We start from the raw sequence: 24,260 nt of genomic DNA on the forward strand, positions 1-24,260 counted from the left end.
GAAAATTGCTTTTCTTTTAGTGTTGCAATATTTAGACACTTCACACAAGTTAATAGTAGTTGTGTATCAGAGTTGATTTGAGCCATGAGGCAGAGTGGTGTGAAATTAAGTAATTATCTGTTCTTTGCTATGAGTAATCTGAACTAAACCAGGATGAAATCTGAACATGTCAAAATAACATTTGTTGCTTTATTAAAAGATTACAATATTACAGGGGTAATCTAATATATTAAAAACCCTACTTTCAGTTATATACAACACATGCTACATGACACGTCAGTTTAATGCACGTCATACTGTTGTAAAGAAGTGATGAGGTAATAAGGGAAAAAGTGTGCAAGCACACACACACAAACGCACAGTAAGTATCTCACAGGCTTACTGAAAAATATATTGAACTTCTAGCGGCTTTTGCTCTCCTTATATGCATTCTTTAACTTACATTTTTCGTAGTAGTTGCTGTTTTGAAATGAGTGTTATAACAATCTGTTCTAGAAACCTACCTTAGAAGAGTATTAGAATTATCCCAGTCAGTATTTCATAGTTGTGACTGACCTCTAAATACAGATGAGTAAATCTATTTAATAATTTGACAGTAATATGTTTTAATTGTGAAATACAGTAAATATAACTTCTCTTGGCTACAGGTAACTTCTTTATATAATTTTCATCTACTGGCTAAGGATATTAAATAGCTTATGTATTGGTATCCATCATTTGCCTGCAAAGTTGGATAGTCCCTTTAATTTATATCCAGCCATTTCTGATTACAGAGGCTACACAGCAGGTAATGACCGAAGTCAGGTACAAAATACTGTGACAGTTGTTGTGTAGTATAACATGTTGGCTATACAGCACGTTATATCTGTTGTAAATCTGGATTAATTTCCATATGCAGGTAGCTACTTCATTTTGGTAAGAAAAATCATGGGTGTTTTTAATCTAAAATATTTGAATCAAATGTGAATTCTAATTTATAGGAGCAGATTATTAAAATGCTTGAAGTGAAGGGGAAAGACTGGATTATCACGACAGTAATGGTTTGAGTATCTGCTCTCAAAATCAAATTATATAGTACTAACTTTATTCATGGCAGTTAACAAAGATTAAATTAGAATAATCACACTAATGTACATATACCAGCTACACAGTTCAAAGGATATGATTTCCTGTGTCAAATGATTGCTAATAATAATAATAATAATAATAATAATAATAATAATAATAAAACTCTTGCTGTACAGTTTGTAATATTTCCTGTATTTGAGAATATTTATACATAATATAACATACAAAAATATTTAAATGTTGTGGCAGTATTTTTACCATCCAAACTTAATTTATAGGGAATAAAAACCAGAAAGTTTATCTACAGACCATCTAAACTGCCAGTTCTAAAAGGCTTAATATAACTACTTTTAGTACCAAGAGGTGTTCTGAATGTTATGTCATTTCAGTTCCTTTTTTTTCTTCAGCTTTTTTTCCCTGGAATGATTCTTGAAAATACAATATACAAGCCCTCACATCTTAGCAATAAATGTACAATATCTTACATTCCTCGTTTCTGAAAAGATAATTCCAGATAACATCATAGCTTTACGTGATTTTTGGAACAAGAAAGCAAACTAAGAGAAGAATTATTTCAGTGGAATGTGTTGGGGTTAGGTCTTATCATCATAACAACTTTCTTTAGTGAATACGATCCCCCCCGGAATTCAGCCCAGTAAACACCATCCTGATATCGACTGCGGTAGTGGCCTCCACGATACCAGACTCCATTGAGATTTGAATGAGCACAAGCATTGTACCACCATCCTCCCTTCTGGTAATGAGCACAATTACCTGCAAAAGAAAGCTCCAATTCAATCTTAGGAGCAAATGAAAAAATCTTACAGCAAGCAAGCAAGCTAAGTACAAAACAATTTTTTTTTTTAACTGTGTGTTTAACATGTAGATACCATATGGCACAAGGTAAACTTAGGCTTCTTCAGGAACCAGCTCTGTAGTTAGGTTCTACAGATAGACTCATTAGTGTTACTCTCCCTTGCTGGAAAATTTGTTTGCATTACTGTCTCAAATAACATCCCATAGCATATTTTACAAACCCTTGTTTAGTGTAAATGATAAATATTTCAATTAGACTTTTTGTTTTGGTGTTAGTACGTTATAAGTGTTAACACATCAGTTTGTACTTCATAAGTTACCAACTGACAAATCTCTAAAAATGTAATTTCTTGTGTGTGTGTGTATCACCGTAAGTATTTTTCCTTTCTAAAAAAAGGAAAGGGGGGGGGGGGGGGGGACAGGCAAAAAAAGCAAGGCAACTGAAAGGGACTTTGTACCTGTGTATACATCATGGTCCCGGTCCAGCGTGGTGAACTGTTTACCATTGTGCCAAGTAAAAGAATCTCCTGCATTGCCATTGTAGCGTCCCAATCTCAACTTGTAATATTCACTTTCTGGCTCCAGCCTGAAGCTGGCATACTCAGCAAAGACTTTTCGACCTGACCAGTCTTCCATTGTTATGAGCAGTTTGTAGTTGCCTTGATTTGTTAACCAATAAATATTTTCTAATCCAAGCCAATATTCTCCATCTATATTGCCAAATCCTTGCTGTAAAGGAAGCAAGAGAAACATGTTAATATTGTGCATCTGTTTTAGTGGTAAATCTGAGTGTATTCTTAAGTAGCAAACCACAGTAACTTATTTTATAGAGACCTCCTCTTCTGGCAGGGTAAACACACAAGTTCCTTTTCAAGTAAGCTCTTGGCCAGACTCTAAAATCACCCTTTAAATTAACTTTACCAATAATTTTTAGCAGGTAGAAAACATTAAACTGCTCCCTTGTCCTAACCTTGTATGTCTCCCAGTTCCTGAAAAAGTTGACAGACCCATCCAGTCGTCTCTGAATGACTGTCCAGCCACCAGGGTCATGCCGTTGGTCACACCAGACCTGCATAAGCCGGTTTGTGTTTTCTGGTTTTACAAGATAGATGGAGCTTGTATCATGGCCATCTTCTAATGCTTGTAGACAGTCTCTCCAGGGCCCTGTGTCAAAACAGAAGGACTCTGCATCAAAATGCAGTTGAGCATATCTTTAATGCAGGGCAGTATTTGAATTGGTAGCATTTTACAGTAGATTTGCTTCTGCTGAGTAGTGTGTTTTTCCTCTTATTGAAGGTACAGTGTCCGCTAAGTGTTTTCAAACAGATTCATTTGTTGTAACCTTATTTCTGGAACATTTCACAATAAATTGCTGATAAAGGTAGATTTTTTTTTTTCCCATTATTATTTATTTTATTTAGGCAACTGCACTTATAACATTGATTATATCTTCAAAGAAACTAAATATGAATGACTCCATAAATAAGTATTAATAATTTCCTTTAGAAAACAAAATGGTAAGTTTGACTTTGTTTCTGTCTTTGAGAAATTCAGCTTTTTAGATCCCCAAAAATGTGATTGGCATGGACCTTAACAATGGAACCGGCAACAAAAATTAAGATTGTAGGTGTTACTGCTGTCACCTCAATGAATGATACCACAAATAGAAATTATGATTTGTAACATGGAGTGCCCACTTATATAGTGAGAGAAATTGTAGATAAATGAGAAGACCTTTAAAATACTTTGCATTCACAGAAATTACAGATGGTGCTCTCCTATTTTCAGAAGGAGAATGCATTTTTTTTCCCTTGAGTTCAGTAGAGTCCATAAAGAGCTTACTCTCTTTTAAAGTTTCTTACATTCGTGATTTTTAAAGAAATTTTCTCCAATGGGAAGACAGATTCCATTTTAATGAGTCTGAGAAATTTAGATATGAATGATTTAGGAGTCTGTGTTGATACCTGCAGATAGACTCCCCCAGCTGCTTTGCTGCTATCTTCATGTCGCCCAAGTGGAAGAGTGAAGTCAACAAGAATCCTCAGGATTAGAGACCCTTGATTGATTTTGTTTGTGTGTTGTCCCCCCCTGCCCTGAAGGAGGAAGGCTTCTCAAATCTTGTGAGGAGTCTTACTGATGCATATGTTGCTATCAAGAGTAATTTCTCCTTTAAATTATTTCAGTTCATCTACCCTTTTTCCTAATTCACTGTCCAGCACTGGTAATGGTAGTGCTACCCTTGTACTCAGTAAATGAGTTAGTAATAAATTAGTTTTATAGAAGCAACCTCAGTGTTTTGGGGGGTTGGGTTTTTTTTGGTCTTTTTAACTAGTTAACCAAAAAGTCAGTGTACCAGGAGGCAATCCACGTTTTTGGTCTGTGGCCATGCTGTGGTGTTCTTGTTTCCTTAGTCATGTTCACAGACTGTACCTAGAGTGCTGCTTCTAAGCCCCTTCTCCATTTCTGTTGCAGCTAACTGTTCAGATTTCTGGCAATTTAGATGTAGATGCAGTATTCTGTGACACAGTTACATGGCTTATTATGAGAGGTGGAAGAAGACGTGTAATGAATGCTGGTAATTTAAATTCCTCTTGTTTATTTTATCACAATGTGTATGTAGTGGCACTTACTAAAAAGAAAAAAGAACAAGTTGGTTCAAAGTCATTCTTGAAGAAACTCCTAAAATGGTCAACCACAGGTCTTTGATCTTGTCTTCATAAAAATAAACATATAGCAGTATACGATGTAGTATTTACAGCTTTCTAATCTTGCAGTTTCTTTCTAGGCCATGTGGCAACAGTGCCCTACTGCACGTGATTCTTTTCTCTGAAAGTGCTTTAAGATGAAGATAAACTATTGTAAATACTTCAAAGCTGGGTTTGCTACTACTTTTCCATGACAGGTGGTATTTTGTCAGATACTAACTTTCCAAAATTTTGACTAAGGTGTGTAGCCTGAGATTTGTCATCTGGCATCAGAAATGAAAGTGAACGTACTGAAGACAACTGGCCTCAGCACAGATCTCTGTAAGGCACGATGGTGAACTCTGCCTAATGAAAATAATACTTAATAATTAAGGGATTTTTATGATTTATTTATGTGAGGTTCTTTCTTTGTACTTTGTAGCAGCTTAATTTAAACACCTTTAGTAAGAAAAACCTGTTCAGTGCTTTCTGGAAATACATATGGACTGTATATCAACTAGAACTCGGTCTGCATAGGCACTGAGCCCTTCAAATATATCTAAAAGTGATACGTAATTGGTATTACAAAAACCAAATTGATTCTTATTCAAGGTGATTGGATGATGATACGTGATTCAGATTTCTTTACTGCTTGTTCTACTGTTCTTAGCATATTGTCTATCAATTAGTGGAATTTTTTTTTTTTGCAGTGTCACATTTGCCACCTTTCATTCCTCACATACTAAGGCAATTTTTGGTGAGGTATTACACAGTAGTTAATTGTTTCATATTCAGTTTCCTTTAGAACTCTTGGGGACTGTGCTTTACTCTGTGCAGTTTGTTAGTATTCCCTTCTTTCATTGGCTTTATAACCTCCTCTACCAACATTTCAGTTTGAGATAAATCCTACAGAGTATCCTCCTTGCCACTAACCTAGTCAACACAGGAACCTCAGAGCATCCCCGTAGTGAATACTCATATCAAAATTAATTTAGATTTTCTACTGTTGCCTTAATTTCTCTTGACTATATATTTTTATCTTTACCTATAAACTTTTAGTCAGGCTTCCTGTTCCTGATGTGTTAGAAATCAAATTTATTATGCCTCTTTTTTGTTTTGCAAATCGTTCTTCAGATTTTAATGTGTCTTTATATTTAACCTGACAGAGAGTATGTTCTTTTCCTGTTTCCTCATTTGGAGATGACTTTAGTGCTTTGAATGGTGTTGTCTTTCTTGCAATACTGGTCTTCTACCAAGCTGCTTAACCATGACAAGATTTCCTGGTCCTCTCAAAGTAATTTTTTTTTTGGATGGATGGACAGTTCTGAATTTCCAATAGGTTATCTTTAAATAGTCTCTGTGGTACTTGAAAACATTCTACCTTTCCAGTTAACGCTTTTAGTTTATGCATTGGTGTTATAATACTCTGCTATTCTGTGTTGTTTGTGTCTCCGAGTTTCTGATAGGCTATTATATCAAATCTTGCTAAAACCCCAACTTTCTAGTTCTTGTATCTTTTTCTTTCTTCTTCTTTTTTTTTTTAAGTGGTAATATTTATTTAGAAGCATATATATGTTTGAATTGGCCTTGCATATATATATTGGCCTAACATTTCTGTGCCCTGTTTAAACAATCTGTTTTTTAGATTACATTTCAGCATTTCTTCCTTGAATTTTGTCCACTGCTCCTATCCAAAGATTTTACTTGATGGTACAAAATCTGCATTGCTTCACCTAAAGGATATATCAGTTTAAACCATCTGATTCATTAAGTCATAATTATCAGTATGAATTTATATTGCCTGTCTTATGTTATCACCTATGTTTATTTTTGTAGACTACTAATGCCTTTTTTGAAACAGTGTGTGACCATATAAAACTAGTTAATATTGCATTAACCTTAGCTTTACTGTTTGCTGTTTATTATTTAACTATTTAACTTTATTTTTTATAATGCAGCATGTGGTTAAAATGTTTACCTGCAAGTTTTATCTGGTAGAGTATAATAAACTGTTTGTGTGCATGTTTTTCTAGGAATAATGTCTTCTATAGCAACTGCACAAGAAAACATACATTTCATAATTGGTATAACTGGCTACTAAATGTTCTGTTCCCAGAGAAAGATTTGTTGATTTTTTTGGGTAAAGATGAATCAAATTCATTCAGTTTTCAAGTTCAGTTTTCATTTGTCTTGAGTCCAGTCATCTTCCAGTGTTGCACTAGCAAATTTATACAAAGCAGAGTATTTTGATAAGCTATTCATGCAAGTCTGTTTTATTCAGAAAATGTAGCAGTGCTTCACATAATAGTGTTTGTCCTGTTGTGTGTGGAATTCTACAGTCTAATAAATTATTGTTTCAGATCTACCTGAATTATCGACCCTGTGGGCTAAACTTTTTGATATTGTAAACTAAAACCCATTGTAGATAAACCACATCTGCTTTTTGCATTGGCATATTAAAGCTTGTAGTTGTTAAGCATTAATGCATGCAAAGTTGTTGGGGTTTGGTGTGTCATAGCCCTGCATCCCACCCTGAATCTCTGGGTCGTAACTCCAAGAAAGGAGTTGCTGTTAGTGTCACAGCTAAACCATTTCATTCTGAAGTCTTTTATTAGGCTTTTAGCTCTTTCAAGCAAGTCTAAGGAACAGTGTTCCTAAATATGACTATAGAAATTTTACTTGAATTCATCTTTTGCTTAGTAGAATGGAGTAAAATACAGTTGTAGTTATTTTGAACTATCTCTGGTGTTAACATTAGGTGACTTCCTAACTATTTACTGATTTTTTAAAATTCTTTTTTATTTTTCTGTAGAATTTCAGTGTTGTGTACATGTTCAGTATTTTGCAGGCAGAACTAAACTTATCCAGCTTATTCTTTTGGGCATGAGTGGGAAACAAGAATGCACAAATAAGAATTTGAAGGAAATGATTTATGGATAAAATTGCAAATTCTTCTACTTTGAATCAAAACCAAGTATTTTTTACATTTTCCTTTATTTTTGCAAAGAACCAGCAACAGAAACATTGGGGCATTTTTTTATGCCTCATGAAATAAGACTTTCTGGGAAATGCATGGATAAAAGCATGACACTAGTCCTTGCAGAGAAATTAGCTTGTCTATTATAAAGTGTGTATCTCTAAAATTACTTTGTATCCAATGATGATGCCCACGTTTTACAGTGCATTCTTTCAGTTTCTTTTCTCTAGAACATTCTACTATGAGACTGGGGTTCTTTAATTTATCTACATGTTTTTATGATTTACTGCCAATGTTGTTGTTATGCAGTCATCAGCTTTTATCATCTTAGAGGCAATAGACTATGGTGTCTCTGTCACAATATCCAACGCTTCAAGTATTCCCAATAAATTTTTAACAAGACGCTATTCTTATATGTCTTGCCTCTCAAATCTGGCACATTATTTTTTGTCATTTGGCTAGTCATTTTGGCTTACCTTTGTGAATATGGAGAAGATATTCAGTTGTACGTTTAAATCACACTACACAGTAAATCTATAATAGCAGGTAGGGAAAGACACTTCAAACATGACAGAGAAATACTTCTAAATGACTGTCTTGTTTTAGATAATAGTCATAATAATGTTTTGTTCTGAAGTACCTTCCTCTGAGTGTAGGCATAGGGGTCTAGTATCCTAGTACTGTATAAAGTCATTACAGAAAGGGTCGCTGCTCTGCAGATTTTAAATTATAAGTAACTTATGAAGCAGGTTGTTTCAAAAATATTCATGTAGAAAAAAGATGAGCACTTTATGATAAGTAATGTGTATAGAACTCTCTGTAAGTTGGTTAAATTAGTTTCTGTGGCAGTTCTTATGCTCTCCAATTCAGATTCCTGGTTTTTGACTGAGGTAAATGTGACTGTGCCAGTCGTGTTATTGGTTGGCCAGCAATAACAGATATTGCAAAAAAACCTGGGCAGTAATTGTGTAAATTTCCTCTATAGTGTATGTGCTGCTGTTAGGAGAAAAGGACAGTTCTTTTACTAGATCTGTCTCGTAATTAGTATTTTTATAATAATAAAATGTAGATCTTCATTCTGAAGTACTAGAATACTTTACAAGCAAGGGTCATCTTACCTTCCCCTGAAAAGAGCATCCTTACTTTCAGATAGGTAGTTTTGATAAAATCACCTCTAGGGAGTCGAGCAGGCTTTTGACGAGTAGTACCTTTGTAATCTGAACAGTGCCTGTTCACTGGCACAAACACATTTAACTACAAAAATATTTTTGTAGTATTGGATGTATAGGATGGAGACACAGCTGTATAATGAGGAGACCACACATTTATGTTACATAAAGACCAGAATAGGTTTTGATAACTGATTGTGTGAGATGTATTGTATTGCTTTGTACTTGCGCCCATCTGTGCCAAGTTGAAGAATGTGAAATAAGTTTTTTAAATTGCATCTGTAATTTTGCTAACCCAAACCACATGATTACTTTTCCCAACCCTGTATTTTTGTCTTGCATCTTCTTAATTTCTGTCTTCCACAGTAATTAATTCTGTTTGGATTCTTAAAAAATTTGTCTAAGCATATTTTATTTCTTGACCTTAACTTGAACAATTAAGTTGTACTAAACAAAATATTTTCTGAAATGTGTTTTTTTTTTTTTAACAAGTAATTAAAAAAGGGGGGGAGGGGAAAGGCCTAGGGTTGGGTTGGAAGGGACATTAAAAGGTTGTCTAGTCCAACCCCCCTGCCATAAGCAGGGACATCTTCAACTAGATCAGGTTGCTGAGAGCCCCGTCCAACCTGACCTTGAATGTTTCCAGGGATGGGGCATCTACCACCTCTCTGGGCAACCTGGGCCAGTGTTTCACCACCCTCAGCGTAAAACATTTCTTCCTTATACCTAGTCTGAATCTACCCTCTTTTAGTTCAAAACCATAACCCCTTGTCCTATTGCTATGGGCCCTATTAAAAGGTCTGTCCTATTAAAAAGAAAGTCTGTCTTTCTTATAAGCCCCCTTTAAGTATTGGAAGGCCACAGTAAGGTCTCCCCGGAGCCTTCTCTTCTCCAGGTTGAACAGCCCCAACTCCCTCAGCCTTTCCTCACAGCAGAGGTGCTCCAGCCCTTGGATCATTTTTGTGGCCTCCTCTGGACCCGCTCCAACAGGTCCATGTAATTGCTCTTATGAATTAGAGATTAACCTAATTCTGCTTTGCACTGATATTTTCACACTGCATAATGTTTTACAGAAATGAGATGTCATATTTCAAGCTCTTACATATGTCTTTTATGGATTTGGTGAGACTCAGTAATCATACATAGTGCTTCATGGGGAACTGGAAGCTTGGATCCACATAGCTTTTAATTAATTTAAAATCATGAATACAAATGAAAGGGAAATATGAGATATGTTTTTAAAAAGTTGAAGTAACTTAAGTCTCACGTTCTATGCAGTTTATGTGCACAATTAACTTAAATGTTGTTTGGTTTTTGACACTGGTTGCCTACCTCTTCCAGTGAGTTACCAGCTTCCAACTATCTATCTGTTAGGAGAAGAATACAGCAGATAAAAAATATATAGCAAGTTTTTGGAATTTGTTAGAGATAGGTTTTTCATAGATACCTAAAATAGACAAAGCAAAAAATATGGGATGTATTATATTTGAACCTAGTAAGTAGGGAAGTACGGATTGAAAATGTAAAATGGAAAGCAGCGTAGGTGATCTTGATCATGAAATAATGGAGGCCACAATTCTTAGGAAAGTGAAAAGCAAAACAAATAAAATGAACTTAAATATAACAGACTTCAGCAAATTCAGGGAGCGTGCAGAGAAAATGTTTTTGATAATTAGTTCAAGTGAGGAATTTGTAAGTTTGTTAAAGAGTCTCTGAGGACATAGCAATGGATTTTGCTATTGTAGGAGGTGGCTAGGGAAAACAGTAAGAAACTGACCTGGCTAAATCATGACCTTTCCAGTAGCTTTGAAAACATGAAGAAAGCTCAGACAAAGTCTATGCTAGCTCAGAGTATTAGGCATGGCTGGTTGTTCGTGGGTTTTGTTTGTTTTTAACAAAACAACAACCAAAAAAACCCCCCCAAAACAACACTGTGTACAAAATGTACAAAATGAAATAAAGCTACTGAGAGTAGTAAGACTGTAGTAAGTCTATGATGAAGGGAAAATATTGGTCTGCTACTTTGTGAAGAAGGAGGGCTGTCAACAGATTAAACTGAGAAGGCATTTAATATTTTTCTTCCATTTTGCTTCAGTTTTCATTGCACAGGTTGGTTATGATCAGATGGTTAGTACAGCCAGGAGCTTTGGCAAAGGTTGAGAACTCAAGACACAGTACAGAAAAGATTGGATAAAATATTGGTGGATTTTTTTCCAGTGGCTGGGCAGTAGTGGTGGTGGGTGGGTTTTGTTTGTTTTGTGGGGTGTTGGTTGGGGGTGGCGGGGAGGGAGTGTTTTTGAGGGCTTTTCCTAGTTCATTCCAGACACCTGGCTGAAGCATCATTTACAGCATTAATGGGGGGGTGGGGGTGAATTTTGTTGGAGATGTGCTTTGTGAGTGGAGAACATCCTGGAGGATGAGGAAAAGGTATTAAATGTTCCTTGCCCAAAAAGAAAGTTGGGGAGAGGGGAGGAGGACACCCTAGAAATGAAAGGTTAAATAGCTTAACTTCAGTTGTTGGAAATTTGCTTGAACAAATCAAACTGCTGCAAACAAGAAAGTAAAGAGAGAAATGAACATTATAATGGATTTGTGCAGAAGAAATGTGAAACTGTTCTTCTGGTAAGTTATGTAGATAAGGCAGAAGTAGCAGATGTCAAGTCTTATCTTAGAATCATGGACTTTGGAAGGGACCTCTGGAGATCAACATGAAAAATAGCTGGATAAGCAGCACTTCCTCAGGTGAGCATCTAGGGGTTCTACAGGGTTGCAAGTTGGTCATGAGTCAATGTTTTATTTTGCAGAAAAGGAAAATGCTGTATGAGGATAGATCAACAAAAGTACTATGCACGTGAAGTAGCTTTTCTTTTCTGCTGTGTGATGGTGAAGCCTCAGCTCCAGTTTGGGTACTTAAAAGCACAAGGAGGATGTAGACCCATGAACGAGTTTTCAGAGGAGTGTAACAAGAAGGGGAAAGGTCTTAAAAGAACACTTGAAAGATATTTCACTTACAGAAAGATAGGGAAATACTGTAGTAAGCTTAAGCCTACTTTGAGATCAAAGTCAAAATGTAATTATAGAGAAGCTATCCTGTAGTGTATTGCTCCAAAGAAATTGTAATAGACCTGATTTTCTCCTGTTTGATTTTTGGGATTTTTTGGGGAGGTTTTTTGGTTGTTGTTTTTTTTTTTTTCCACAGAACATTCGAATCATGATATTTTTGGCTGAGGTTCTGCATGCCACAGTGCAAGCTTTGCTGAGTTCATGTCTGGCAATATTGTGAAATAACTGCTTTGTAGCAAGGTGTGTTAGAGACTGCGCTTTAGACTGAAACACTGCTCAAGTTTCTTTCATTGTGGATATTTCCATGGAGAAATAAGTATTTTTTTTTTTTAATGTGGCAGTTGCATTATTTGATAATTCTAAAGAGTTTGACAATGTCATTTGGAATATACTGCAAATAGCCTTGAAATATATTCTGAGTGCAGTTCATGTGCCTTACTCTGTTTCAAGTCTTGGTTTCAGATGTCTATGGGTCCCCTGTCTTTTTTCTGAAGCAAGTACATGTTGCCCACACACTGAAGAACAGACTTATCTTGTATGGGACATGTAGTACTTGAACTATGTTTTTGAAGTATGTGGGACCATAGGTGAAACTGGATTCTTTACCTGTTACTTCTTTATCATATAGATCAATTGATCTCTATTGTGATTTCAGATGCCTCTAATCTTGCTTAATGGCAGAACTCCTAAGCCTCTTAATGAGGGCTGTATAATATCCCTTACTATTCCACCGTTTGCTTCCCTTTGCTCCCGTCTTAGAGTGCAAGTGCCCTGTGTGAGGTACAGGGCAGATACGTATTCCTTTTTGAGTTACACAAGCACAAAAATTTTTACACGCTAGATCAACAAACTTGTAATAACTTCCTCAATGTTTACACAAAGAGTGTCAAACCCCTTCAGATGTCATGAATTATAGCAGTTCGGTCATGGGCACAGGTAAATAAAATTTAGGCGATTGACTGCTGATTAGTAAGATTTTTCTGCAGCTCTTTATCTTGTACATCTCATAAATGGTGGGTTTGTCTTGGCAAAGCAACATGAGAAAAATCTGTGGGGCTAGTGTTTCTGAATCAGTTAGACATTCAGAATCAATTTTTTTGCTTTCATTCTGTGCTTGTACTACGACATGTATATTAAAAGTACACAAGATAGATACACAAAGTCAGATCTAAGAAATCTCAATTAGTTCAAAATAATTCATTTGCATTTATTTTGCTAAATAAATTAATTCTGTCTGCATTTTTGATATTACAATTAAAATGTTGCCCCCTGCATGTTAGCATAAACTAACATAGACATATCAGTAATATTACTTACCAGATGGTTTATCAGTTGAAGTCGGAATACTAGTAACTGCCGGCATGGTTGGTAAGGTAGGTGGCAGAACCTTTAAGTTCTGATCACTCTGAATCTCATTAGTAGATATCTGGTTAATAATGCGATTGTAAGTAGGAGGCTGGTACACTTTATTTGGTGGCTGTGGAGTTTGTGGCAGTGGCTTTATGGATGGCATTCTTTGACAGTGTTCTTCCAGTTGGGCAATAATTATTGACTGATTATTGGCAATTGACATCAAATGTTGGTACTTGTGCTCTAAGTCTTTGTATTTGTTTGCAAGCTGCAACATATCTGCAGTTTGGTTCAAAATCTTATTCTCAAGTTGAGAAAGTTCTAAGGCGTTGTCACGTTTTCGGATAATTTCATGTAGTAACTGCATATAGAGTTGCGTGACTCGAGAATTCATATTTCTGCTCTCTTTTCTTAAGAGTTTAACCTCATTAACAATCCCACCATCCACCTCTACCAGTTGCTGGAGAGTTTCTATTTGTCTCTTTTGTTTAAGAAGTTCATTGTTAAGTAACTGTAATTCTTGTTTATTTACCCTGTTTTCAAGTAGAACTTCAGGCTCCTTAGAATTAACACAAATGGCACCTGTCACTCTCTGTTGAGGTACAATAAAGGTGTAAGTGCATTTGTCCTGTGTGTCACTGGAACGCTTATATCTGTTCATATAAATGAATTCTTGTTCTGTTTCCTCGCTATTGCCTTCAAATTCCTGTGTTTTGCTTGCAGTAGCTCCCGCAACAGCTATTAGCATTAAACAGATGAATCTTGTTGTCATCATGATCCTCTAGTTCTGGTCAAATATTCTTCTGCAAATAACTTTTTAAAATCTGTTTTAAAATAAATTTAATAATAAGTAACAAATAGGAACTCAATGCAAACTTAACAACTGATAATGTGTTCTAAAACTTACAAAATATTACATAGTAACTAGTATGTCTGTGTACAAATGAGGTATTTTTCTTGTCCAGCATGAACTTACTGTTGGCTAAAGGGGACATCATGGGCAATAGTTCTATCATTCTGTGGCCAGAACTGTAGTTACTAGTCGCTAGTTTAAAAAAGCCTGCCAAGAACCACAAGAAACTAAGTAATAAATACCAGGATTTGAAGAGTCCTTTCTTCCAGGCAAGTACCACAAAAGTTTCCAAGATTGGTGTTTTCATTTAAATATGAATTACATTTTCATTTCGTACAGTTACAAGTATAACCTTTAAATGTAAACAGAATATAAGTTAATATGGGCTGTTAAAAGTTCTAAAAATATCAGATAGCTCATTTGCAGTATTTTATAACTGCATGTATATTGCAGGAGATATAGCTTAGATGAAATGTAACAATTTTACTTTAGTTAGCAGTATTGAACCTCATAGTTAAAAAAAAAAAAAAAAAAAAAGGAAAAACTTACTCTACTTTAGTCCTTAATAATTATAAATTAATAACTCTACTGCCCAAATACCATAGGCAGTAAAATCTGTTGTTTTTCCAGACTAGTAGAATTTACAACTAAAGTATTTATTGTGACTCTTGCTGGAGACATTGTCTTTGCACTCAGCCTGGTCATTTCACTTGATAGTCCCTTCTCAGAAGGGGAAAATCACATGCGTGTGTGCATGGTGGACAAAGATGACCCCCAGCCATTAAAATTAGCTACTAGTGTTTATTGACATACTGCAACAGTACCCTTCTGGTGAAATTATACTAACTTAGTTCTCAGAGCAGATTCATATTCAAGGTGGAACTTTGAGGCCATCACAATCTCATAAAAAATAAGTCAATACCAGAACTTTATAGGCAACAGTCGTCTTGGAAACATGAGCTTAGCATTGTCACTACTGCCAGGAATGTCCTTGTCACAAATCACTCTCTTATCAGCTGTTTGAACAGCACTTTGATATCGTGTATTTCTAACAGCTTTTTGTTGAATTTTAATAGGCATGTGTATATATAACCTAGTTTTCTTAAATAAAATGGGAGGAAAAAAATGCATTATGGAGCTTTTTCAGTGTATAAAGCCTGCTTGATACTTTTTAAAACCAAGGTGGTGTTACCATCATATTTTTCTTTGCTTGTAAAGCATTTCACATGGAATAACTGTTCAGTGTTTAAATAACTGTCACCTTACTGCTTGGTCATCTTTAGTACAATGAAATTTTTTTTAATTACATGACATTATGGGAATAACAGCTGTGAGAAACTGGAATGAGTCCAGTCGAGCACAACCAACATGGATAGCTAGAGGGCTGGCAGACATGATGTATGAGAAACAGCAGAAAGAGCTAGGTTTGTTTAGCCTCCAGAAGAGAAGGTGAAGGAGACATCTTACTGCTGTCTTCAGCTATTTAATGGGTGTTTGTAGAGATGATGGATTCTTTTTGGAAGTGCACAGTGAAAGTGTAATGGTCAATGGATACAGATTGCCTCAAGAAAAATTAATTTTGGGTTTTAGAAAAAAAGAATTTCACAATGAGGGTGACCAAGGACTGAAGCAGTAGCCCAAAGAGGTAGTGGAATCTCCATTCCTAGAAGTATGTAAAGTTTTGATTTAGGCAAAGCTTGAGCAGCCTGATTTAATGTTGAAATTAGCCTTGCTTTGTAAGACAAAGGTGATTCTATGATTGTAGGCAGCTGATGACTTTTAAGAAGTTTTTTTTTAGTGTCAAGATAATGATGGATATGCATGCTTAAATTATGCATACTGAGAAGAGATACGGTTGTCAGTCATTCACATTTTTCTGTTGTTTTGAAATAAACCATAGAAGTTTCTGTAGATGCTTCTGTAAATGATTAAAATGAAAGTGACCAGGACTTGATCCTTAAACTTTTTGGATATACATTTTTGCCTCAGTTTCTTATTTGGAATAAACTCATTTTCATTTTGCAAACAGAAGGGAATTGTGCTTTGCAGAACTTGTCAAGAATCTTGAAAACTTGTCAGATAAAAGTTTGGAGTTTGACATGGTTTCTGTAAGTAAAGGAATGTTATTTGGAGCCCTGGAAAACAGGGAACATAAATTCACCCCAGACAGCTTTAACTTGCATAATCAGCATTTGCACAGCAGGTCACACTTGGAAACCCTGGCAGTTTTCCAGGCCTCATATTTCTGCACAGATGGACTGTTTTTGCAAATGTCTCTCACATATAGGTGTAAAATGGGTTTTATTTCACTGTTTCAATTGAAATATCTTCCCCCTCCCCTCAAAAACTGTAATTATTGTGATCACTGAAAAGAAACTACTTTTTTCCTCAGAGTTCACTTGTGTCTTTGTTACAGCATCTCATGTCTTTAATTGAGCACAAGATTTGGGGTGCGCATTCTTTCCCAGGCTGGATAAATACAGAGCAACATATAACAGTTTGATTTCTTTTCTCCAATTTTTTTAAGAACTGTATAAGAAAGAAATGGAACACAGTTCATCAGCCTCATCTTAACATATCAGTTCAAACATCTTTCAAAATAGAACAGAATAGACTATTTCAGTTGGAAGGGACCTCCAACGATCATCTGCTCCAACTGCCTGACCACTTCAGGGCTGACCAAAAGTTAAAGCATGGTATTAAGGGCATTGTCCAAATGCCTCTTAAACACTGACAGGCATTGACGACCTCTCCAGGAAGCCTGTTCCAGGGTTTGACCACTGTTTGCAGAAGGTAAGCCATCAGTGAATGACATCAGCATGATTAGACCGTGCTGAAATGCTCCTCTCATGATCTTGCCTGCACATCACCTTTTCTAAGATGTTCTTCCTATAAGAAAAAACACTGGAAGGAAACGTACATTGGTAGGAGAATGCTCCTGTACACATAGAAACAAGAACCATACTGTTTTCAGGTGTCCTTCTTCCTGCAGAGTCTGTTTATGAAGTGATCTCTTAGGTCTTTTATTGTCTGTACTTGTTCAGTTAAAAAAAAAGTGTTCAGAATGAGGCCTAACTTGCATATTGTGATGGACTACATAACATAAATGGCATTTCTTCTTTTCTGCAGTTGGATTCAAGTGGAGTTCATAACCAACACGTTTGTTTGAACAACTCTCAATGATTAATCTTTCAGGGAGAAAAAAGCTTGCTGGAGGAGGTGTGGGGGGGGAAGCCAGATAAACAATTTCAAGGAAGGATTTAATGCTTTTGAATATCTTTCCTCTTCTTTTTGAGTAGGAGAATGTCAGATTCTTAGGACATCAGAATTCCTTCCCATGGGAGAGGAAGATCTTATTTATTTGATGTCTAGCACACTAGCTTTCAGTTTTCTTCTGTTTGCACTTTTGCCAAGTAATTGCTCATACTCTTTGTACTTAGCTAGGGCCATTGCCTGCTGATCACTCAGTTCTTCCTGTTTCTCTGGCTCAGCCCCCCTCTTTTCTCTCCCTCTCCCAGTAGCTCTTCTGCAGTGGACTGGGAGGGAGCTATATTACTAGGGCCGTATTTGTCCCCAGTGCAAAATTCCCCTTAGGTAGCTGTGGACTTTTCAACCTCGCCATTGCACAAAACTACATTATATAAAAGCATGCTTGTAGGTTTGGTGCAAATTTTCTTAATTACTGGAAATACGGCATGTCTGTCTTTTATCCTCATGCACATTGACAAAACTTCAACAAACAAGCATACAAACAAAGAACAGGAGAAGTGAAAGAAGCACACTTAAAAAGAAAGATATGTGTAATTTTAATTAAAAATCAAATAGAACTTCTAATTAGAAAGACTATGGAAGTTTGAAGTAATTTCCTTTCCAGATTCTGGCTGTTCAAGACTTGTGTACTCATAAAAGCACTTTTCATGGGAGTTGAGCTGGTACAAACTTGCCCTAGTGCAGATGCACCTAAACCCACTTTTGCATACATTTACCCTACTTGGCAGTATATATGACTTTATTCCAGCAAAATAATATTATTTTCTGTTTGTCTTTTGCCATTATAACTGCATCTGTATGAAAACTTTTGGCGGCATTGTTGTGCGGGTTATAGTCATAGCATTTTTCATATTCCTAGCCAGCATAAGCGCTTTGGTTAAAATTTCAGTTTGTAGACCAAATGCTGGCCTATCTATGTATATAACTGGAAGTAGGTAATAATGAGTTGGTTTGTTTGCTCATTCGTTGTTTGCCCAGCTGAGGATGTTCCCATGATCTGGTGAAAAAAGAGGAAATAAACTTTCTGAAAGGGATATCAGATGTTTCGGCATTCAATTGTTTTTTCCTGTCCCTTAAAGGGAAAAAGTAAATAAAATCTTTCTTTGGCTTTGCTTTGAAATATTTTTCTGTCTGGTACTCTGTCATGCTTATATGGGACTTTTGGTTAGTCAAAATATATTACCTTTTGATTGTTATGAATATCTTGACATTTACATGTGATATTTCAACAAGATTCGAGTATTATACCATCTAAAATTATACAGGTGTTTCACATCCTATAGTATAATCACTGTTATGATTCTGAAATGATAAAAGGTAAAAATATTTCTATGTGCAAAGTATTACTGTTTGGCAAATGTTCACTTTTATTTTTTAATTAGCTTAGCTTAAGAGGAAGCATCAAAGGTAGCAATGTCAGCACTGTGGCTTATTTTTAAGCTACTTATAGCAAAATACACATTTCATTGTGGATATTCCAGCACATATACCTTTTTTCATTACTTGTTTGTTCTGATGCCATCCTTCAGAAGATCTCATTTTTACAAAATAGACTGGTTAACTATCTCAGGCTTTATGAAATATTTTACCTATCCTTGGGATTTTTGTGTACAAAAGAGAACAAAGGTATGTTTCCATCAGATGAAAAATATGACTTGCAATAACATAATAAAGTATCACTAAGCTTATTTGAAAATGCTACCAGTAGCCGTTGAATGCTATGGCTGTTTTTTGTTGGATGAAATTTGTTCATAAAATAGACATTTGCAGTATTACTCTGGAAAAAAAAGGTGTTTATGAAAGCCTGAGTAGATATTGTCAACACTGTTGCATCTAGATCTAAAGTTTTGCAATGCTGAGTCTTCCAGCCATTGAGAGATTGGCATCTTGTCTCTGGGAGTTTATACTGTGTTCTTTCTACGCCTACACTTTTCAGTATTCTGCAAAAAAAGAGCTGAGGCCGTAGGAAAACCACTGGATTGTGGCTGAGCAGTGAACTTTATTATTCTTTACTTTGGATTACAAGTCAGTTCAAGGAGGCAATGTTTTGCCATTTAAGGAAGACATCACCTGTACTATAGCATTTTGGAGAAATACAAAAGCAAAATAATGATATGTGTAAATCTTGTGTGGAAAACCTTAAGGACAAATGTGGAAAATAACTGCCTGGATTTCTTACCAGAATATAAATTTTGTGTCTTAAATTGCATTGCTATGGGTTACTCCTACAGGTAAGGAACATAAAAGAACCCAGTAGGTAAAAGCAGAATTGCTTCTTGCTGTTGCTCTTGTTTTTCTATATATAGTAAACTGTTACTAAGCCAAAGGACTGTAGGTATGAAAGTGTGATGCACTGAGCTATATAAATGCAGCTTTTGTACAAGTGATATGTGACGCTGTCTACCCCTGGACACCGCTTTAGAGAGAAGGCAATTTTCTGTGCTAAACCTAGGATGTTACACAAGGGGATTTCTGGGGACTTCAGTAACTATTTGAATTGCAGCATAGTTGAATTTATTGCAAAGATAATCTAATTAAGAAAAAACACTACCAATTTGGTTTGAGGTGCTAATACATCAGAACCTGGTATATGATGACGATAGCAGCAATTCTCACTTCAGAAAGTTAGAAGAGATTTTTAGTGGCTTGTATGTCACAGCTCAGGAACTAAGGAGGCATTTTGAGTTTATCAGGCTTCAGTTATGATAATCATTGTAAACAAGGTGAAGGAGTAGGTTTCCTATGTGTGTTTTTACACCTAAGCAGGAGTGCTCAATAAGCTGGCAAAATAAAATCGGATTCTCCATTTAAGTCATTGTATCTTTGGGATAACAACTGTTGTTTTTTACAACAAACTGCTACCATTTTCTATCGTTGTCACTCAACCTCCCTAAAAAGGCTCCCAGAGTATTACATCCCTTAGAAAGTTAATTCCAGAATTTGGGGGGTTCTTTTTTATTATTTCATTCTTTTTTCTGTGTATGGTTTTATTTATGTGTCATATTTTCATTTTCTTGGTTAATAGGTGGCTTTCATTTCATTAAAGAGGGGATAGGCAAGGTCCAACACTCAATTTTTTCCCATCCTTGTAAATTGCTCTGACTCGAGGGCTTACAGCCTAGAGGCTGAATCCTTAAGTGTGTGTGCAGGTCTAACATGCCAGAATTGAATGCACCATAATTAAACCAATACTTCAGAGCCTTTTAGAAATACCCACATACATAAGAAGGATGAGATACGCGCTTTTTGCCCAACACTGATATTTTCTGGCATTTCCCTGTACAGTTTTTTTTACTTAGAAGAAGAAGGTAGCAATGATATCCTACATACAGATGAGTTCGTTTTGCTACGCTAAATTGCTCTGTTAGAAAATTCGGTTCTGTGGGTTAATCTGTTCTTGTGTACTGGTCATAGTTAATACAGTAAGGCTAGCAGTCATTTGATGGGCTGGCTTTTACTACATACCTTACATGCTATGGTACCTTTTGTGCCGATTCCTCAAGCATTTAGACATATAAATGAAGGTACGTTCACAGAAGGCATAGTGTTAGCTATTACAGCATTTATGCTTGAAAAGATAAACTATTCCATTTGATTGTGAATTCACACATAGTTTTATAATTGTTCATTCTAAAGAAGAAACATGAAAAACTAGCTACAAACCTTCACTGTTTCTTTAATACTTTTGTCTTTGATATTAAAAGGGGTTTTTATATTAGTGCAGTTTTACATTTTAATTGGATTGTAAAAGCAAATGGAGCAAGGGTGTTGAAAATGTAAAATCCTACTATAAAAAGATAAGAGGGTTTGGTTTTGTTTTTGTTAACAAACATTAGGTTTTGCTTCTGCAGAGTCCTGCGATAGTCAGTGTTTGTGGACTTACAGTTAGCTGGCATGTTCCAGGCACCAGGCCAGTAATATGATCTGGATTTCACAACACTGTTGTGATAAGATAGATAAGCATGAATTTTCTGAATCTGCTTTCTTTCTTACTCCCTGCCCCTTTTCTCAGAGCTCATGCTCTGTTCTTACTCATTCTCCCAAACATTCTCTTGCATGGAATTATATTAATCCATGCTCTCAATTTTTCAGGTAGTCTTCATATTTAATGTGATTTATTAATTTTTGCTCTTTTCTAAGGAGAGGGACTTCCACTGGTACAGGTTTTCTTTTAGAATTAACTTGTAGTTTGATTTTTAGATGAAGAGTGCTGCTGTGAAAAACCTCAACGCTGATTTTCTTTCTGTTTTGTAAAAGGAAACAGCAATTCACAGTGAAAATACAGCACAGTAGTATGCATGCCACATGTGTTAGGAAAAGCTTTACAGTTTTATTTGAAGCTTTAAAGTAAATATAATAGGGGATAGGGAAGGGCTGACACATTAATAGCATGCAGTTTCAGTTATGAAAACATGAAGTAAAACTAAGTTGGAAAATTTAACTCCAAACTTATGGGGGGACCGATTTTTGCTTCTTTGCCACTAGTTACTTGATTCCATTGTAAGCAGTGCCACACTGACAGAAACCAATTAATTGGTTTAGATATTTTTATTATAATGCATTCTGTACTCAGCTTTTCTGTCCGCTTAAAATTGTGGTGAAATTTTGGTTCAAGCACTAGTTCATTCTTCTTAAAAGGAAATACTCTTTTCCCTGAGGGGAACGGATGACTAAAGCAACGCTTCAGAATGAGAGTATCTTAATTAGTTCTTGGAGAACTTTTGTTTTGAAATACTATCAAGTGCTGCAAGAAGCTTCAAAAGATTATGTATCTTTTGCTGCCTTGTAACTTTTTTTTCAAGTTTTGGCAAAAGATGGCTTTTGTAGTTACAAGAAGTACAAATTTTCTTTCTGGATTACCAAGAACTTTAGTCGTGTTGTTCGTGGATTGTTCTTTGTGCTTTAGTAAAGTTCTGTCATAGATGTGGAATGTAATTATTGAAAGAGAGCACTGCTTTTGTTGTTATTTCCCTTAACAGTGGCCTCACCTTATTTTCACTTAATCCAATCACTACCGAAACGTGCTCACACTGTGTGTGCTTATATGCATCTGTGCACATTGTACATAATAGCCCTTAAAACAGATTCACATTTTAATAAATGTGACTAATTTTGCCCATGAAAAATAGTAGTTGGATCATATAGTAAATATCTAATGCTTACACAAAGGTACTCATAAATGCTAGGTGGTTCTTTAAATGAAATTTTTGCAGAATCTTTCAAATGTTTATTTATAGACTCTGTTATAAAGTTCCAGGAACTTTCATATCTCTTTGATCAGACATGAGTGTAAGAAAGACTGAATGGAGATTTCAGAATTTTTAATACAGGTAGTCCTTTAGAAAAGTTATCATAGAAAGTAGGATGTCCTAGAAAGTTTGTTGAAAGGCATATGCATTTTCAGCAAGCTTGAGGAAACATGAAGCCCAAAGTTACATGCAGAGTTAAAAAAGATTAAAAAAAAAAAAAAAAAGGGTTTCATATTCTAGAAAATAATGGCAAGAAGGCTTTTCACTGCCTGGCATCATACAATGTCTCAACTATCTTTACAAATATATTTTAATATGATTTTTTTTTTAAAAAAAAAAAAAAAAGGAAAAGCAGGCTTGCTGCTTTATATGGGCGAGCAGTAATATCTTTGACAAGCTTACATTCCACTTGTATGATAGTCCGGCTGGCTGGCTTTGCAAACCAGTCAGTCTTTGGACCCTGGATGTACAAAAAGAGCTGCACACTTCAAACACAATCCATCTGTACTATCCATTCTTACCCTGTCTCCTCTGGCTTCTTTCTTCAGTCCTTAGCGTGCTTTCATCACAGGTTTTCAGATCAGCTCGTCCACAGCAGTTGTGACATCTCACTTAGCTGGTGGTATCAAAAGTGTAGCTCTTCAGTGACCTGAAGGCTATGGCTGAGTAGCTTTGTATGCTATACTGGAGTTAGACAGGGAAATAACTAGGTGATCTACAAAATTCTTTCTTTTCTTTTTCTCCGTTGTTGTTGTTCAAGATCTTTCACAGCTTGGCTACCCAGGCTAAGCCCCGCATCCGCACCGTGCTACTGTGGAGGCACGGCGAGACTTGCTCTTGGGGAAAGGGGAGAACTCAGCGTTCCGCTTTCAAAGTGTGGAATCCATCATTTCATGCGCGGCTAAAGCAGCCCGGTTTGAACTTCAGCTCTTTGTGGCAGACTTGCGTCCCGGTAGGGGAAAAAAGGAGGAAAAAAAAAAAAAAAAAAAAAAAGAGGCAAGCCTGCAACAAGCTGACTACTTCTGGTTGGATAAGCTTGCTTCCTCCTCCCACAAGCCCCGGGGATCCACCAGCGACGGACGCCCTCGGGCCCCCCGCCGCCGGCAGCGGGGCCGGCTGGGCCCGCCTGCGCGCCGTCACCTCAGGGCTGGCGGCGCCGGGCGGACGCGGTGCGGGCGGGTCGGTGGGTGGGTGGGTGCCGCGGGGCGGGCGGAGCGCTCTGCTCGGAAAGGAGCCGGGTCTGACTCGACGTTTCCTAACGCGCTGGCCGTACCGAGGTGCGGCGTTGTGCGTGGGTTTCTCTAACTGAAACCTCTGTTGCGAGCCCTGAGCTCTCGTTCGTGGTACTACAAACGTGTAAAAACTAGACCCGGGGGGGAAGAGTTGTGCTGCTGTAGATTCAGTAACGGGCGGTAATCCGCAGTGAAGGCCGTTTATCCGTTATGTGTGAAAAGGTTCCTTTCTAGAGTTCGGAGGAAATTCTGGAGACTCTCTGAGGCGCGCGGGTGTCGTCTGTTCGGTCAAACGGGGCGCTGGGCCGTGTAACCGCGGAGGATTCACCCCTGGCTGCCGGGGGGCGGCGGCGGGGCCGCTCCCTGCCCGCCCGCCCTGCGCGGCGCGCTTGCTGACGCGGGAGGCGGAGTACTCTGCGTCACGGACGCTCGAGCGGTCTCTGCGAGTCTTTGCCGACTGGTCCTCTTTAATGTTAAACGAGAGAAATACAGCAAGGCTGCTTTATTTAGAGTAGCGCTGATACTCTCC

At 36.8% G+C, this 24,260-nt stretch overlaps 2 protein-coding genes across 5 annotated transcripts in view; one reads left to right on the forward strand and one right to left on the reverse strand.

Annotated features, from left to right (window-relative positions):
- The window catches only part of RALGPS1 (Ral GEF with PH domain and SH3 binding motif 1), a 132,163-nt gene that overhangs the window by 49,542 nt on the left and 58,361 nt on the right, over nucleotides 1–24,260 (forward strand). The window lies entirely within an intron of this gene.
- Nucleotides 170–23,459, reverse strand: ANGPTL2 (angiopoietin like 2). 2 transcript variants are annotated; one of them, XM_075519376.1, is made up of 5 exons: nucleotides 23,021–23,459; nucleotides 13,095–13,951; nucleotides 2,855–3,048; nucleotides 2,343–2,613; nucleotides 170–1,842 (listed from the first exon to the last, which is right to left on the reverse strand). In XM_075519376.1, exons 2-5 carry the CDS (start codon nucleotides 13,900–13,902, stop codon nucleotides 1,643–1,645), a joined length of 1,473 nt encoding a protein of 490 aa, XP_075375491.1. In that variant the 5' UTR covers nucleotides 13,903–13,951; nucleotides 23,021–23,459; the 3' UTR covers nucleotides 170–1,642. The 2 variants fall into 2 exon arrangements, with proteins under 2 accessions (XP_075375491.1, XP_075375490.1); XM_075519375.1 differs by having other exon boundaries at nucleotides 2,855–3,069.

This window comes from Mycteria americana, chromosome 17 (assembly GCF_035582795.1).
Source record: "Mycteria americana isolate JAX WOST 10 ecotype Jacksonville Zoo and Gardens chromosome 17, USCA_MyAme_1.0, whole genome shotgun sequence".
Lineage (NCBI taxonomy): Eukaryota > Metazoa > Chordata > Aves > Ciconiiformes > Ciconiidae > Mycteria > Mycteria americana.